The sequence below is a fragment of the Dermacentor variabilis genome, chromosome 2 (genome assembly GCF_050947875.1).
Source record: "Dermacentor variabilis isolate Ectoservices chromosome 2, ASM5094787v1, whole genome shotgun sequence".
NCBI lineage: Eukaryota > Metazoa > Arthropoda > Arachnida > Ixodida > Ixodidae > Dermacentor > Dermacentor variabilis.
In genome coordinates, this window is record NC_134569.1 from 68,435,345 (window position 1) to 68,449,134 (window position 13,790).

Consider the following 13,790-nt stretch of genomic DNA (forward strand, 5'->3'; position numbering starts at 1 on the left):
AAATGAACTGTATATTTGCAATGCTACTGACAAAGCCGTGGTAATGTGATACAGCTCTTATTTACCTATGCTGTGTTTATACTGTTCTATGGAACTTTTCATGAATCTCAGTGAACTTGTCCGCTAGAGAGCTCGAGCGCAAATTCAACCATCATTGATTGTTTAGTAAAAAATGTGTTTAAACAATCAGATTGGTATCAAGAGATAGAGAAGTATTTTACTGCAGTTGGTACTAATTTCTGTACTACATATGTGGTACTAATTTTAACTGTCCTCTGTCAGTGAAACGCTTGTCTCTCGCGTAATGAGCGGCAGAATTCGCAAATCTGTTTATTTGTAAGAAATGTTTGCCCCATTCACCAGCCCCCTTCGCTAGTCCTATGTCCAGTGTCACTAGTGGCTGGCGCCAGCTGTTACGATCAGTTTTTGCCCAACAATTTCCTTTTGAATACGGGTCTTGGTGATCTGGCGTTTGTTTATATCGTGTGACTGATGTATTAGGACCACCATGTTTTCTCTCAGCATCATCAAGAGACAGACCATCTGGCAATAATAAAAAGGATGCCTAAGATGTATTGCTGGTTGGATTGTCCCACAATCACGCTCATATAAAAAACCCGTAGCACATAACACTTTCTTGGACATGATTGCCACTAAGCACGCATGAGGAATTGATGTTCCGATAGGTGGTATCCGCATTCACGCCTCATAAGGTGGTGCCCTCGGTACTTAAAAAGCGGGTCTTAAAGACTATGCTTCTGCTGGTTCAAGTCGCCGGACGCAATTAAGGGAACCAGAAAAACGTCATAGACGACCGGCTTTGAACACCACCTATTACACCCCTTTACCACTTTTACTACGATGCGTCAGGCAGGAGCGAACAGCACCCTCTTGCTCAACTGAAACCTAAATGGGAAAGTTCAAATTACAGAAATAATCTTGGAATACTGCAGTTTTGGAGCAGACACGTTACTGTGGCCGCTTAGAAAGTCCTATGTGAGATGCAGTATCCCGTGCGGTTGAAAACGGTTGGCTTAGTAACGCAAAATATGCCAACAATTTTTTTGCATTTTCTGTGTCTTCTTTTGAACTGTATCGTTAAATTCTTGACGCTATCATGGGCGTGAGACATTCTAAAAACGACGAAATGTTTCAGCAATGTTCGATGGCATTGTGTCACAGCGTCCGCGTGAACGTGCCGCGCAAGTGGCGTCTAAAACAGCGCGTACTTACAGTGCATGTTCACGACGATGGTTGTGGCCACGGGCAGCGTAATGTTGCTGTTGGTTGCGCGACAGGTCAGCCGCGCCTGGTAGTCGGTGCGCGTGAGCCGCAGGCGGAACAGCGTGGCGCGTGGATGGCCACCCGAATTGCGGCTCAGTGCTTGCTGCAGGAGCTCCGAGCCACGCCACCATGTCACCACGGGCTCTGGCTGGCCTGCGAGCAATGTGCGCGAAACCGAACGTGATTAATCGCGTAACTTGTTGTTATTAAACAGTCAACATTTTCTAAAATAAACTCTTGTATCACTTCCTTAGACCCCGCGGCTTCAGGTGTATTCGCAATTGCTTGTGGCCATTGTTCCAAACTTTATACACGTGTAGGCGTGCGCCCAAAGTTACATAGGTTACTGCAGCTACTAGTTGCTACAACTTGAACTTCGCAGTAGAAAATGTGCAGACAGACTTATAATGAAATATCTGTGATAAAATTGGCACAGGCGAAAGTCTTTAGCTTTCCTTTGTACATAAGCAAGCCCTTATGCAGTACATATTTTACTGCTCCCATTCTTACATAAAACCAAACAAAATACTAACGAAAGATAAGGAAAAGGAAAAGGGGAATGTGCAAGTGTTGTTATACTAGCACGGCATGTCAAGATATGTGAAGTGTGCAGCGCATGACCAGTGTGTCGATGTTTTTCTTCCTGTGCGTTTTACCAAGGTTGTACGTGGTGAAAGGAAAGGGTGATCATAAAACGCAAGCACAAAAAAAAAGAATAGTCACCATGTTCCTTGACCATGAAACAGTTTTACTGAAGGAAGTAAGAGGCACTGCTCGCCCCAGACATGGTAACTGTCCCGCTTAAGGCATGCAGCTAAACCGCTCTAACGTAAAAAGCAATGCCGGAGGATAGCAAAAGGCCTATCAGTATTGGATGCTTTGCGGCAGCCTCCCTTGCTCTCTCTCGAGAAACAAGAACGTTAAGGAAAACCAGCGAGGTCAACCAGACACAGGTCCGGTTTGTTACTCGAGGCAAGGTAAAGAAGTTAGGGAATAAAACAAAAGAAAGCAAGGAAGGACATAAAACAATGAGAGTGTCGCTTCGTCCACAGGTGCACGTCAGAACCACAGTTGCGCACTGATATTCGTTGAATTCAGGAGCTGCAGTAATGCACGTATCGCATTCTGGGCTTGTGAGGCTTGTAGACACGGTGCAAGTACTTCTGACAACGTGAGTGATCTTGTATCCAGGTGACCTAACGTGGAGCGAATTAGAACGCCCTGGTCGTCATAGCGGGGACAGATGCAGATGAGATGTTCCATAGAATCCACCCACCCAAAACTGTCACAGGAAGGCGGGTCATTATCCCAATGAGGAAGGAAGAAGCTTTTTGTGAAAGCTGCATCGAGCCAGAAGTGACACAGTGATGTTTCATAGCAGCGTTAGAGGCCTTGTAGCAGATGGATCTGCATGGAAAGGGGAGAATTCAAAGGCAACCGTTCGAGAGGCAGAGAGAGTTCCAATAAACTAGAGCGCTTCTGGAAAATCAAATTCAGCAGAACACGGCGGAGGGACCTTTTAATGGTATATATTATAGGTATAAGCTGCACTGCGAACATAGCTATACTAAAAACACGAGGGAATGTGCTTAAGTGAGAGCGCAAGTAAGTATTCGTTCGCTGTGAAAAGTAAATGTGAAGCACACCTTCCCTTCAACGCATGCAATTCCACGGCGTTCTTCTACTTGTTGAAGGTATATCGGTCGGTGAACGTCGTGTAGTAGCTTCGAACATGAAAGTAGAAGACTAAATCACCGCGAAACGAGGCAAACAACTAATAGTGCCATGGCCATTGCTGGTGGAAAATCAAGTTCAGGTAGCAGCATGTTCTTGCCTCCTGTGTGGTATTCTTGATATCTACATCTTGTTTGTGCCAGACATTTCTTTCATGATGTACCAGCTGTATTGTTCCAAGATTATTTTGCTGCGAGATAAATTAATTTTTTTACACCCCAGCGGTTTATGCGGGCCCTGTGCCGTCGTTGTGGGAGTTCGCTAAAACTATCATCATCAGAAATTGCTCGAGCGTCGTTGTCTTCTTCCACAGCTCCATTGCCGCTCGTCATGCCAACGTCAATCGTCAAACCGATCGAAGCAATCCTCACAATCATTGCACCTCCCGCATCTCCAGAGTTGGGCGTTGCGCTCAGTATACGGAGCTTTCGGTTAGTGGTTCCGCACATTCCATCCCAGTTACAACCATGAGAAGACCCCGGGGCGGAGCAACTAGCAAGCGAAAAAAAAAACACCGCAAAACACAGACAAACCTGACGCGCAAAAAAAGAAGAAAAGCACTGGGAGAACCGCAGTAGAAAGCACTCCTAAAGCATGTTCACGAGGCGAGGCACGCAAAAGTGAGAATGAGTTGAAAGAATGGTGAAGCAGGATAGGAAAGGATAGGAATAAGCATTATTTGTTCAACGGGTATTGCTTTTGGTATCCGGGGCTAGGCTGCCAGGGGTCCATCGCCCGAGGAAAACCTTCCGAGATCCTCGGCAACGGCCCTGGCCCTTTGGACGGCCCCTTCCTGGTCTTCGGGTGCCTCGCTGAGGAGGACGGCTTTCCATCTCTCAGCGAGGCGCCCCGCTTCAGAGGGTCCTGCTGTTGTCTTCCCCATTCCTCCTTGTCCTTCTTCCTCATGGCGTTGGCGTTCCCGAAGCACATGGGCCATAACCGCCCGTTCGTGCTCGCACCATGGGCAGCCGAGCGACGGATGCAGCGCGGGCCACAGGCGGTGCAGGTGGTAGGGGTTGCTGAAAGTGCCCGTCTGCAATCGTCTTGGGTCGACAGTCAAATATTTAGAATTCAGACTGCCTGCGAAGTTTGACTTGCATGGTGTAACACTCGATGTAAATAATGCAGCTTCGCTGTTCGACCATCTTAACGGACTCGAAAGGGCGGTAGTTTTTTTAATGAAAAGCTTGGTTTCCGATTACGCTTACCCATATTTTCGTTCCCTGTGTTTTCATTTCATTGGAATCCGAAGGCTTGTCTGCACTGATTCCTATTTGCGCCGCTTCTAAACTGCATAACATATATTTACAAAGACTAAGATAAAATGCCTCAGCACTGATCTTTATGTTGTTCGCACCCACAGCAGTGCATACTTGTACTGCCATGCGTTCTGCATTCCAAAAGCCACAAAAAAGAAAGAAAAGAATGAAACAAAAAGCAGCCTGTTTTTCTCCATTTTTGGAACGATACCGAGGGGAGAAAAATATTTTCACGCTTCGCTGCATGGAAGAGCGCAAATTTGAATTGAAACAGACGACCGCAGACATTGAAAAAAATATCGTCTCTGTAGATCACAACGGACAACCGGGCAAAGGGCAAACGCTGTTAGCGCAAAACAGATGAGCCAAGCTTGGGAAAACAGGAGACGGCGTAGGGCAAAACAGACGCCGCGTGCTGCTAGCTTCAAAAAAACGTTACTCACGCGACCACAGAGCTGGTGTCTCTGCCGCCGCATTTGCCACGGCGACCAGCAACCGAATCGCAGTTCTCGAAAACGCTTGCGGGGAATCCTATATTCGCGAGCCACTGCACAGGCTTTGCCGAGAAAACCCCCGGTCATTTATAATGCCGTCCGTATCACCAGTGCACGCCGCTTCTAGATCGAGCACTAGAGATGCTGGGAAAGTTATTGGCTCCAATAGAACAGTCACTTGCAAGCCTGAATAACGCCGGAGAAATGGGGGACGAACAGATCAAAAGCAGCAGTGCCACACCAAGAGAGCACGCGGCCGCTAGGCAACGCAGAAGCCATATTCGATGCCCTGTCTTCATATCTCAGCTTATAACTGTCTCAATGTGTCTCTCTCTCTCTTTCGGGGGCTATGTTTTCTTTGAAAACAGCGCACGCTGGCCGACAGGCGAACCCTATGCAGAATGTAGCGACAGGGCAACTCTGCGGCGAATTCGGATGAGGAGTCATCGAGCAGAGGCAAAGAGGGGAAAAGAACACACAGGGTCGCTTCACCCGAGCGCGCGAGCGTTTCGTTTATAGCGCATTGCTCTGGCTGTGTTGCGCAAAGCGGAAAGGCGGTATCCCCGAACGGCAAGCGCGCCTGCAACCCCCCTCCCCGCTCTTCCCCTCCTCCCACTTCGCGAACAACCAAGACAAATGCGAGACCCGAGCATTTTTCTTCGTGCGAAGCCGTCAGCGCCAGAAATCGCATGCTCGAAAACAATGCTTCCCACCCGCTCAGTCTGCGCCGCTTGAGGAGTGCGCAGTGGCGGTGACTGCGAGACCTCGTCGGCTGCTCCGTGGATCATAACTTCTCGTTCCGCGCAGTGGGTGGCCCGCGAGGCCGTCGCTTGTTTTCCTCCGCACGGGTTTAAGGAGAGAATGCTCTGCCGCGTATTCATTTTTTTTTGTCCTGGTTATTCTGACATATCCGCCGCTACTGATGGCACAACTTGCTCGTTCCGCTTCTTATTCCGTCGCGATAGGGGAGCTTATGCTTGATGTCGTCTCGGGTAGCCGCGCACGAGACAATCTCAAGACGGCCTCATGAGAATACAGTTGTTTGCTTATCTCCCCTTTCTTTTCAGGCAAAGAAGGAAGCTTTGCGAATGTTTACAAGCGTGATTTGGGTTCTGTCGCGCGAATATCACGTTGCCAAAAATGTAACCCCGTGTTTTTCAGGACAGAGAGGGAACTTATCGAGCCGTTTGTTCTTGGCATTTTGCATATTTAAAAAAGACATACAAATAAACAGTGGGAGTTGAAGTGCCACCGGCCGCGTTAGCTCACTGGCTATAGTGTTGCATTGCTGAGCACGAGGTCGTAGGTTCTATCCTGGCCATGGTGTCCGTATCTTTATCTAGGTGAAATGTAAAAGTACTCATGCACTTAGATCCAGGCGTACGCGAAAAAAGAACGCCTTTGGTTGTCAAAATTGATACACAGCCCTTACTATATACAGCGTTGCTCATAATCATCTCAATGTTGTGGCACGTATAGGGCTCCAGAATTTATTTAAATTTAGAGCATTGTGGAAGAGCATGTACGCAGGGTCATCGTCGTACGGGCAGGACCAAGCTTATATTGGGGGAAAAGGTTACATACTAGACCCATGCAACATCGGTAGCTCATCTTTGAATAGCATTGAGTCGAATATATACTGCAATATACATGTCTGTTTATCGATTGGTCTAGACACAAGATTTTTATTCTACAGTAATGTTATTAGTGATTGTCACTTAAAGGTGCACGAAAATAACAATAATCATTTCCAAAGCAGTTACTACAGCCGCCAGTTTTCGTTTTCTTTTTTTCAGATTTTGTTAGTTGCAGTTTAAAGAGGCTAACTCGATAACTCTACTTAGCGCTAAACTCGAACTCGAACAAATCATGAAGATACGATAATATCGGCAGCACCACTTTCAGTTTCATCAATATCTTTCTCATGGTCTTCCGGAATGTTAGAAACAAATGACTGACCAACAATGACACCGACAAGAACAAGCACGCTTACTTTGGCTGAAACGTTACACTTTTTAAACCACAGCCGGTGACAGCTGCTGCTGTATGAAATGCCCAGCAGCCAAAGAGCTGCGGTCGTTGATCTAGCACGCAAGTATAAAAGTGCACCTAAGAGGGTAGTGAAAACGTAACTTGAAATGACGCAATCTCCAAGCGAAGACCACGGTTGTCCATGGCGAGGAGCAGACAATAAATTTACCCTGATTTCGTTGTGTTGGCGCCATCACTGTTGCAACAGCACCGACTGTTGCCCTCCGTGGCTGCTTTGAATTTTATTCAATGGTCGAAGAATAGTCTGAGAGGGGAAAGGTTATCACAGGGGCGCCTGAGACGCCGTTAGGGGTGATAAAAAAAGCGATGTCCCGTGGTTTCAGCAGTCATCGTTCGTAAAGCAGCCCTCTAATCCCAGGTTCAGAGACCAAAAGTTCGCGCATACGCAATCTTCTTTGAGCTAAACGACCTTTCCTGTCGGTTGTCTCGTTTGAACAAAGTACCACAGATGGCTATTTGAATGTGGTTTAATGGACTCGATGTGATTTATTTTCTGGCGAGGCGATTCTTTCTACACCTTTTGCGCATTCACGCGATCATTCGGCGTCATCAGAGGCGCGCATATTTCTCCAAGCTTCCTCTCTCTTTTCTGTCCCATTTTCATGAGAACATCACTCAGCACGTTGGTGTGAAGCACTGTAGATGTGATAAGAATTTGCAGCCTTAAGGGTGTTTTTTGTGTCTGTAACTCACCCACTTACACACATAAAATTGGGTGCTTGAACCAACTAATACAGCCATACTGTTAAGGGCAATAGAGAAGCACGGAAATATACACGGTGTTTCAGCGAACACTTTCATATATGTTTCAAAGTTCCCTGTGGCTGATGCCACAATTCTAGTTCATGAGCTGGTCTACTCGAAGCGGCGGACAATACTTGCACAAAACATTGAGATGCAAAATCAACTAATTAATAAAAATTCACTAATTAAGTTTTAACTAATTACATTGTGGCCCATTCTGCAATTTAAAAGTTCTAGCCGTGGAATTTTCAAGACGCATCCGCTTGAAACGAATTTTCAAGGTGATACCAGTTTCGAGATATAAATTCCCGAACCTTGCTGAGAAATCCATTGGCGTTCCAGTTAATTTGTTAACAAAACGTCGTTTCATGCACTGACGCACACAAGTAACTGGAACGCCAATGCATTTCTCCGCAAAGTTGGGGAATTTATATCTCGAAACTGGTATCGTCCTGAGAATTCGTTCGAAGTTGATCCGCCTTGCGAAGTGCAGTGCTAGAATTTCTAAATTGCAATATGGGTCATAAGACAACTAGGCGTAAAGTGAATTAGTGAATTATTGTTAATTATTCGATTTCACATTTAAATTTTTTGTGCAAGTAGTGTCCGCAACTTCGAGTAGACCGGCTCATAATATAGAATTGAGCTATCTGACACAGGCAACCTTTTAAAAATTTTAAGTGTTCGCTTAAACACTCGGTATTTACGTAATACTTGCAATGACTTGCTTACAAGTTTGGTTTGGATTGGTTTGCCTTTTAATATATCGCATTCTCCCTGCGGGGGATCGACCAAGGTTTGGATGGTATCAGCAAATTGTTAATAATAAAATTCGTAAAGTTCTCAGGAAGAAATGAATAAAAAAAAGTATGCAGAACTTAAGAAATTTTTTCTTCGATAAGCGTTTTTTTCCCTCCTCCTCCTTGAAACAACTAATAATTCCTCCAGGGCTAACCAGACATCCTTGTGGTAGTTTCGAAGAGAGGAGGCTCCTAGAGAAAGAATGTTCAAAACGGAATAATTTAAACCAAGTTGTCTGAACGTTAATTCTAAAGTAGTTGTCCTTAAAGATTAAAAACGGCGGCAGAATAAGCAAGAAATTATCTGTGGTCTCATTCTCTCCACAGAATGGGCAAAAAGGGGAAGGCACCCCACCAGCCCTGTCACGATAAATGTTTAATACTGGTATTCAACGACGTAATCGGGTAAAAATTACTTCAGTTTTCCTGCTGTGAAAGGAATTTGTGTGCTAAGATAATAGCAGGTGTTGATATTCTAAAAAGAATTTCTGTAGCTTGGTTCAATAAGTCTTGAATAATTGTATATCTCCTGAGCCTGGCAAAAGTGAGGTAAGCTGATGTAGAAAGTAATCATATTGGAAGGCCATTCAGGGCCGCTCTCGCGAGGCTGTCAGCCATTTTCTTGATGAATAATCTCTAATGTCCAGGCACCCAAACCAATCTAATGAAATCTATGCGGGCAGCCACTAGAAAATTAGCTGTACTTAAAACATTACTTGCCCTTTTCGTTGTGAGCGATGAACATAAAGGATCCGTTATTATAACGACCGTCGATATTGATGAAAGTAGTTTGTGTAAAGTTAACGCTACAGCTAAAAATTTATCCAGAAATGCAAATAGGACATCAGGAATCCTGAATGAGAATGACAATTGGCGAAAATGCCAATTCTAGAATTTTATCCCCACTATGATACCGTTCGCTGCGATGACCATATTTAAAGCTTAACTCAATTAATGGTCTTGTAATAGCCCATTAATTATGTTGTGAGAGAGAAGTTTCGCGTTGTTTAGGTAGATGTCATCATAGATGATTTCTAGACTCTCTCGCAGGTCACAATTAGGTGGCATCTCTCAGATATCATTTAATTAATCCCATTTAAGGGGTTAATCAATACATGTACAAATACCACATGTGGTGCATGAATCCGAGGTCAGTGTACTCCGAAGAATAAAGCTGATTGGGAAATGAATACGTTTTCAAACCTTCTAATCGCCAATTCCAAGAGCGTCGCCTTCTTCAGACTAATCATCAATGCCTTCTTTATCAGCTTGTTGCATGGTCCCCTGTTTCTGAAGCACCAACACGGTACTGTATAGGAGGCAGTCGAAATATACGGCTTGAGGCGCAGACGGGCATAACGTCAGAGCGAGGCTGAGCCAGGGTGGGGTCAAGAGAGTGACGTCGGTTACCTGACGCAAGACGCAGTAGTGATCAAAGTAGGGCGAAAGTAACTTCTCAGGTAGGTCAACGCGTCACGATGGTCACCAAAGAAGAACTAGGGCATCCGTTGTGCAGTGGGTGTCAGAGTGGCGACCGCCATCCAAGCGCCTGCCTGTATAGGTATAGGCAACCACCATATAGGTGGCCTTCTCTTGTACGTTAAGTATGGCTTCACGAGTGTACTCCGACAAGAAATGTAGGCTTACAGGCAGAACGGTTCGAAAGGTAGCTAGGATCACTGCCAAACGAGAGGTACCGCGACAGTACCACGGCGAGGACTATATTGAATGGTAACAAACGGCAATGCACACTCCCAGTCACGATGGTCAGCGAACACCTACATGGAAAGCGTGTCAGTGAGGGTTTGGTTGAGACGCTCGTTTAGGTCATTCATTTTTGCCAGGTGAGCAGCAGCAAGTTGACGTTTCTGCGCTTAGAAGTCTAGAAGGTCATTGACAACTTTAGAAAGAAAGTAGCGGTCTTGGTAGGTGATAAGCTGTAGAGGGACACCATGGTGAAGGATTACGTTCTCCAGGAGGGAGTCGGCGGCATCAGTTGCACAGCGAGTAGCCAACCGGACACTTAATATGGTTAACCTATCTGCCTTTCACCTCCTGTTTTCCTTCCTTCCTTGGCAGCAGTGTCCGTGTGATTGCGTATCAGTCCTCTTCAACTGTTGCCATAGCAATTCACTTATTTTCCAAAACAGACTAGAACATAAAGGAAAGAATGGTAGTGATGGTACGTCAGGCGTTTGGAGGTGGCCTGCAGGGAGAGTTGTCATCTTTTTCTGTCGCTGAGAAAGGTCTCTCAGCGCTATAACGGCAGACATCGCGGAAAAGACCAGAGCAAAAGAAGCACAGCAGAACGCGCTCATAATGTGAAAGTTTCTTTTTTGGAATTTCGCCCTTTCGGCGAAAAGTTGTTCGAAATGCACGCAACGTTTTCTTTCTACAGCGTTATCATTTCTTATATGACTATCCTAGTATTTTGGAGGTCCGCCGAACTCATCCCGAAGTGCTTTCCGGTATTGTTATAAAAAATAAAGTGAAGAAAAAGAAAGGCCACGCAGCACTCTCCTTTAAATTGAATTGTGGGCTTAGATATTGCCAGTCGGAAGTGTTACTTCTTGGTCATGTTTATTTTATTAGGTTCGTGAAATCTTATTATGCTTTGCGGACTAGGCCACTCCGCTGACACTACTTCAAGCGAACAATATCGCACCTAAGGAGCGGGATGGCGCCTTTGTCGGTTATAATAGGCTGATCGCACGCCCTCATTACTTTATATATCAACAAACACCAAAGCAGAAACATTTAAGTTTCTTTTTCACAACTTTACGGGCTTCCCTATAGACCAGAGTGGCATTTACTCGTTATCGCGAGAATTATTCGAGCCAGAGAAATCTCTCACAGGCGGTAGGTGGAATTAAATGAAACGTTTCGTAGCCGTTGTGCCCACTACGAGATGCCCTGCTGTTTTCCTTCCACTGTAAAGCATTTCGCAATGTCCGGGAGGGAACGACGCTAAGGACACAGACAAAGTTGACGGCTCATAGAGACATTATACTGAGTGATGTGTTTTGTATGTGCTTTGGTTTCTCCGTATCCATAACGGTGTTCCTGCTAAATATATAAATAACCTACTAGCCAATGCTTTCCCGTTAATATACTTTGAAATGTTTCAGTTCTGTATCAAGTGGACTCCCACATCTCTTACTCGCTCTCGTCGTTTATCGGCCGTTGCATGAATCTGTCTTGCAATTTCAGCGTAATGTCGTGGGGTGTTTAAATCAGAACTTTGACGACAAGCCCTACTCGGGAGCTCCTATTTGAATCTATAGGAACAAGATATCCTTTTTTTATGGCACCAACTGAATCAATTTCGATAAGGTTTCCTCGATTGCAAACAAACATAATGCCATAAGCATAACTACTGGCGCGAAAGTGAAAGAAGTGAAGTGAAACTAGGAGCAAGATGTGAAAAGGAGGAGGGAGAGAGGAGGATAAAATAGCGCCACCTCCGCAATAGATTTAGTGTTGTTATCCGTAGTATATTGCTCCACATGCACCTCCGAATGTTTATTCCAACCAACATTGCATGAAACAGTGAAAGATTTGCTGAACACAATATGGCCCTGTCGTCGATGCTACACCATAAAGAACATGCGTATGAAGAGCAATAATTGGCTGACGGGCTATGATTAGCTAACGCTGTAAGCTGATCTTTAAGACAATGCTAAGCGGAAACAGTTCAAACTAACTCAATAGTAAAAAAGCGAAAGGGAGGATAGGAAACAAAATAAAAGTATCTGTCTTTCCCCCTTCACTTGTCGGAACGTCACATACACGACGTAGCAGGATAACATCCATAACCCACTGTGACCATATGATGTCGTCGAACAATAATGGTTACGTGCAAACCACTAGGAAATAAACCCGTATGGCTTTTACTGCACATTTGAGGCGAATTTTCGCCGTCGATGTCAACATCGCCGAGATGTTCCAACAGCCAAAATTTCAAAAAGAAGGCATTGTCTTCTCGACTGAATTCCTTAGAATTTTATGGAATTTCTGCGTGCACACAAAAGTGGTGCCCTCACATAACAGAAAGCGGTGCACTAAGAAGCATCCTCACCACAACAATAACTTGCTAGACGTTAAGCCAAGAAAACTGTCGGTGTATGAAAACAAACTCACCGTCGTAGACGTCACAGGTCAGTGTGAGGTCTTCACCCTCTAGGTACGGCCTGGTGATGTTGTCAATCTTCGTGCCATTTTCGTCCATTATGACGGGACGCTTGGGAGGTACTGGGAGCAAGAAAAATATATAAATAGAATGATTATTAGTTCGAGTTTTGTTGCGAACTTAGCTTTGTTCTCTCTTTTAATGCGACACTATGCACTATGAAAATACCGTACAGCAATAGCCCGTATATTTGGAACGCCTTCCCAAGTACAGCATGCTCTTATATCAAAACATCGCACTGCCAGTGACTAAAACTACTACAGAATTATTTTCGCCCGAATTTAAAATTGATGACCATATTGCAAGATGTCTCATCCTACAAGCGATCAATATCAATTTGACAGGAAGTGGTAAAATAAAACTGCGCCTGAATCACGAAACGTGACAAAAGTGTGGTCTCCGTCTTGAATTATTGTACACAATAATTGCAATTTCCTTGAGCTTACCTAAACGAGCTTTGATAATGCCTCTCAAAACGTCATAGTATGACAATCAGATTGCCGAGACGGTTGCGTTTCGTAAAGCCGTTCCTGCCTTCTTTCCGTGCTAGAATTATTCGGAACTTGTTACACATTCAGCTAAAGGAAGAATGAAATGAACCGAGGCCTGAACATTTCCCGTTATTCTCGCCCCAGGCAAAGAACATTCAAGCGCGATCATATTTCATTCAGGTTTGTGTCACTCCGTAAATTTGATTGCGTGGCGAAATGTCTGTAACCGTCCTGTTGTTCTCAGCTGATAGAATACAATACCGGACTTTTTCTTAGCTGCTGGCAGCTTCGCGTTCTGGATTTTTTTCTTCGTGTCTTTTTTTTAACCATGTCACAATATTTTAGCACATCAGGAAATGGTTGGAAGACAGTGTTTCGGTAGAATTCATTTCCACGCCTTTACTAGTTCTTACGTGTTCTTCAATATAAATACAGGGCAAGAATGCGGAAGGTTCTGAACAGATGTTTCGCTTTCGGCACTTCTCCTGTTCATGTTTTCTTCACTTCTCGCGCCAGTAGCGCTGGAACAGTAGAATGAAAAATCTTTCTCTCTTTCTTTAAATCAGCGAAGCACTCATTTATTTCAACTTGTCGGATCACCCTGTGCTATTATTTATTGCTGTGTTCAATGGCTTCAACGGGAGCTTCTCAAACAAAGCCTTCTCCTCGGGGAGTGCTGTGTGAATAACGAAGCTGAAAACACAAAAAGAAAAAAGCGGTCAGTTTGAATGAGAAGCACGAAG

At 44.8% G+C, this 13,790-nt stretch overlaps 1 protein-coding gene across 1 annotated transcript in view; it reads right to left on the minus strand.

Annotated features, from left to right (window-relative positions):
* The window catches only part of LOC142570340 (synaptogenesis protein syg-2-like), a 264,644-nt gene that overhangs the window by 58,197 nt on the left and 192,657 nt on the right, over positions 1 to 13,790 (minus strand). Inside the window, exons 3-4 of the mRNA XM_075678727.1 lie at positions 12,508 to 12,618; positions 1,234 to 1,437 (exon numbers count right to left, since the gene is read on the minus strand). Coding sequence (XP_075534842.1) covers positions 1,234 to 1,437; positions 12,508 to 12,618 — 315 coding nt within the window. The remainder of the gene's footprint in view (positions 1 to 1,233; positions 1,438 to 12,507; positions 12,619 to 13,790) is intronic.